At 54.0% G+C, this 3326-nt stretch overlaps 1 protein-coding gene across 2 annotated transcripts in view; it reads right to left on the bottom strand.

Annotated features, from left to right (window-relative positions):
* The window catches only part of ATG16L2 (autophagy related 16 like 2), a 13926-nt gene extending 12326 nt beyond the window's left edge, over positions 1–1600 (bottom strand). For both annotated transcript variants that reach the window (XM_006918684.3, XM_025051600.1), the window contains exon 1: positions 1440–1600. In XM_006918684.3, the coding sequence (XP_006918746.1) occupies positions 1440–1557 (118 nt within the window). In that variant the 5' untranslated portion in view covers positions 1558–1600. The remainder of the gene's footprint in view (positions 1–1439) is intronic.
* Positions 1601–3326: the final 1726 nt, after the last annotated feature.

Here is a 3326-nt window from a genome sequence, read left to right on the forward strand (position 1 = left end):
GAAAGAAAGGGCCAGGGATTGATCCCCCACCCTTCACCTGCCACAGGGAAGGGCCTAGCCCCAGAGAGTGATGAAACAAGCCAAACTCCACTTGCCTGTGGCCTTTGGCAAGTTACTTCCCCTCCAGGGGCTCTAACTTTCTGGACTAAGAAAACAATCTTGACTTCCCTAGATTGGTGTAAGGTTCTCCGCTCCCCCCGCCCCCCCCAGACCAGAACACAGAACCCTCAAGCAGTTATCCAGCAGACCTCAAGTTTGATGGTTTCTGCTATAGACCCCAAAACACATCCCCTCCACCCCCAACCTGAGTTCACTTCCTCTTTTTTCAAGGAGTAGAGTGAGGGTGGATAAGCCCAGGCCTACCTCCTCAGCAACTTTCCCTCACCCAGTCCCCTGCCTGTGTCACTCTCACCAAAGTCACTGGCCTAGTTTTCACATAAAACCCTACCCCAACCCCCAGGGCGCTACACTGGCCTTCCAGCAAATCTAAAGAAGCCATTTTGCCCAATTTATGGGTTAGAAATCTGAGGCTTAGGGATATGTCCTGCTCAAGACCAGAGATAAAAATGGACCTTCACTGTATCTGATTTCAGACTTCCAGGGTCTCTCCAGTCTCACACATTTGCAACTGGTTGGTGGTGGTGGTGTGTGTGTGTGGCGGGAGGGGGGAGGGCAGTTAATTAAGCATCAGCCAAGGTTAGGCCCAGTTAAGGAGCTGGAGGGATTGTGGTTAGACTTTCAACCCAAACACACAATCTCAGGTGACTAGAGGTGCTATACACAGATGCACACCTGTTTATCCCACTTTAAGTACCATACTTCCTCTTGACCAGCTCCCCAAAGACAACTCTGCGAGAATCTGACTGCCCAGGGCTCAGCCAGCTCCCTCAGAGAGCCTGGGTTCCTTCTCCCTCAGGCCAGGGTTGGCTGGGTGCTGAGGTGCTCCAAAAACCTGAGCCAGGATCACCTATCAGTGGCAAAGCCTGAGAATGAGCTTCCTCCACAGAGATTCAGAGTTTTATTCTCTCCCTCGATTGGCCAAGAAGTAGCTGCTCTGGATAATCCTGCATTCTTAAACTGGACTATGGGGACTGCCTAGCAGGAGGAAGCACAAGAGACCTTACAAAACCAACACTGGCTGATGAACCCGTGCCTAGGAAGCCCAGCTCGCGGCAGAGCCTCTAAGGGGCAAGGAGAGCAGGCGCATCAGGAGTGAGTTCCAACCAGGAAGGGGCCCCAAGGAGAGCCTGGGTTGGAAAAGGCAAGAATGTGGCTAGTCGGAGATGGGTTGTAAGAGAGAAGGGATCCAAGCAGGCCCAAGGCTTCGGAGGCCACAGGCGTTGGTACACCTGAGTCACAGTCGGAGAAGCCAGACAAATATTCTCCCGGAGCCCCGTCCCCTCCACGGCTATCTTCCAAGCCCCCCGGAGAGCACTCACAGGCCGGCACCAGCTCCAGAAAGAGGGTCTTTTGCGTGTGGTCCCGCTGCCGCAGCTGCCGCACGATGTGGCGTTTCCAGCGGGAGGCAGGGGCTCCGGTACTGCAGGGTTCAGCCATGGCCTTTCTCTCCCGCCTGCTCCCCGCGCACCAGGACCCAAGCAGGCGCCAGCAGGCAGGGGCGGAGCCTCGAGGGGACTCCCTGACGTCGGGAGGGAGGGCCGCGGCGGGGAATCCCCGGGTTGTACCAAGAGCGTATTTGGGGGAGAACAGAATGCGACCGTCGAGGGACGCGGCCCCAGGGTCTACATCACAAGGGGCCCAACAAAGAATTCTTACCTAACTGGGGGCTCCAATTGCTGTCAGGGGTAATAACCGGGACTCCAGGTCGGAGCCTCTGCGGCAGCTTCCCCCGTGCCTATTGGAGCACTCCGCGGGCGGGGCCTCCTGGGCCAGTACTCCTTAACCCCTTAACAGTGCCCGCGGAATTCACAGAACCAGACGCTCGCCCACGCCCACTCTGGAGCAGGCAGTGCTCTAAGGCTCGAGACTGGAGACCTCCGTACACCTGGCCCCCTGCCGTCGAGGCGCTAAAGAACTGTGAGGGGAGACAACACGGACACAAGGCGCACACGCAGTATGACAGCGAGATAAGAAAGCACAGAGGAGGAAGGAACTGAAGGGAAGGGGGCTCAGCTTTCCAGAGATGATGGCATTTGAGTTGGGTCTTGAGGGAAGAAGTAAGAGTTGGCCAGGAAAAGAGAGAATAGGATTCCAGGCAGCAGGAAGAACAAGTACAAAGGTTCGATGACATAAAAACTCTTGGTGGATTCAGGCCTGGAAGGACAGGGGGTGAGCAAGGTTTAGGGATCCAGTTCGTTGCAGAAAATTTAGGTCCCTGTGAATAAAAGGGATTTCATCCAGCAAACCCCCGGCGCAGAGGGGAGACGCCGATTGCCTGAGATCGCACAGTGTCTGAGCTGTCCTGCAGCCCAGTATCCTGACTCAGGGCTCAACAAACGGTGTACTTTATTTGGTTAGCCTCTGGAGGAGCAGAAACATCTCTTGCAGGCACACTTGATAGTAATCATGGGTTTGAGGAAACTGTGATAAAATTACCTCCAGCAAGACCCATGTCTAGAGCTTTCTGCAGACACAGGCTGGTGTGAAGAATGAAAGGAGGGATTCATTGGGCCCAGCCTTGCCTGGGTGTACACTGTGTAAGACCCCAGCAGGCCCTGCTCTCAGTGAGGGAATGCAGACCTGTCTGTCTCCAAAAAATAAGAGAAACTGGGCAATGTTGGGAAATCACATAGGCCCTGGAGGTGATGGGTCTCTTGAGATGCAGATGGGGTGGGTCACAGGACTCAGAAAGCAGTAAATGCCAGTGGCAACCCAGGAGAGTGTACCCTGCTTTGAAACCACAATGAACTGAGCTCAATTCCCCAGAGCTCATGTCATTATCTTTGACCCTCGTTTCCTTTGCACATGTTCCTTTGGAACACCTTCCCCTCTAGTCATCCTGGCTCCTACTCAAGGGTCACTTCCTCCAGGAAAACTTTCCTGCCCCTAAGTTAAGGTTTCTCTGACCTCAGCCCTAGCCCAAGCCTAGCCTATCTGTAGAAGTGAGTGGTGGTGGTAACATTCACTAGAAGGCTTGCCCAGGAGAAGAGCATGGTAGTCATGAGGCCCATGACCAGTTGGCAGCAGTGATGAATTCCCTTTAGGACTGGCTGACTCAAGGGTTTTTGGGGATATCATCAAACTAGATGAGGCTGTTTACATTGAAGGGCGTGTTATCAGGGCCCTGCCTAGCCATGAGATGCAAAAGTGCCATTTCTCTCAAGTGAGGAATCACATTGGGGTCAGGGTTCCTAATCTTTTTTTGA

Source organism: Pteropus alecto, unplaced genomic scaffold (genome assembly GCF_000325575.1).
Source record: "Pteropus alecto unplaced genomic scaffold, ASM32557v1 scaffold468, whole genome shotgun sequence".
NCBI lineage: Eukaryota > Metazoa > Chordata > Mammalia > Chiroptera > Pteropodidae > Pteropus > Pteropus alecto.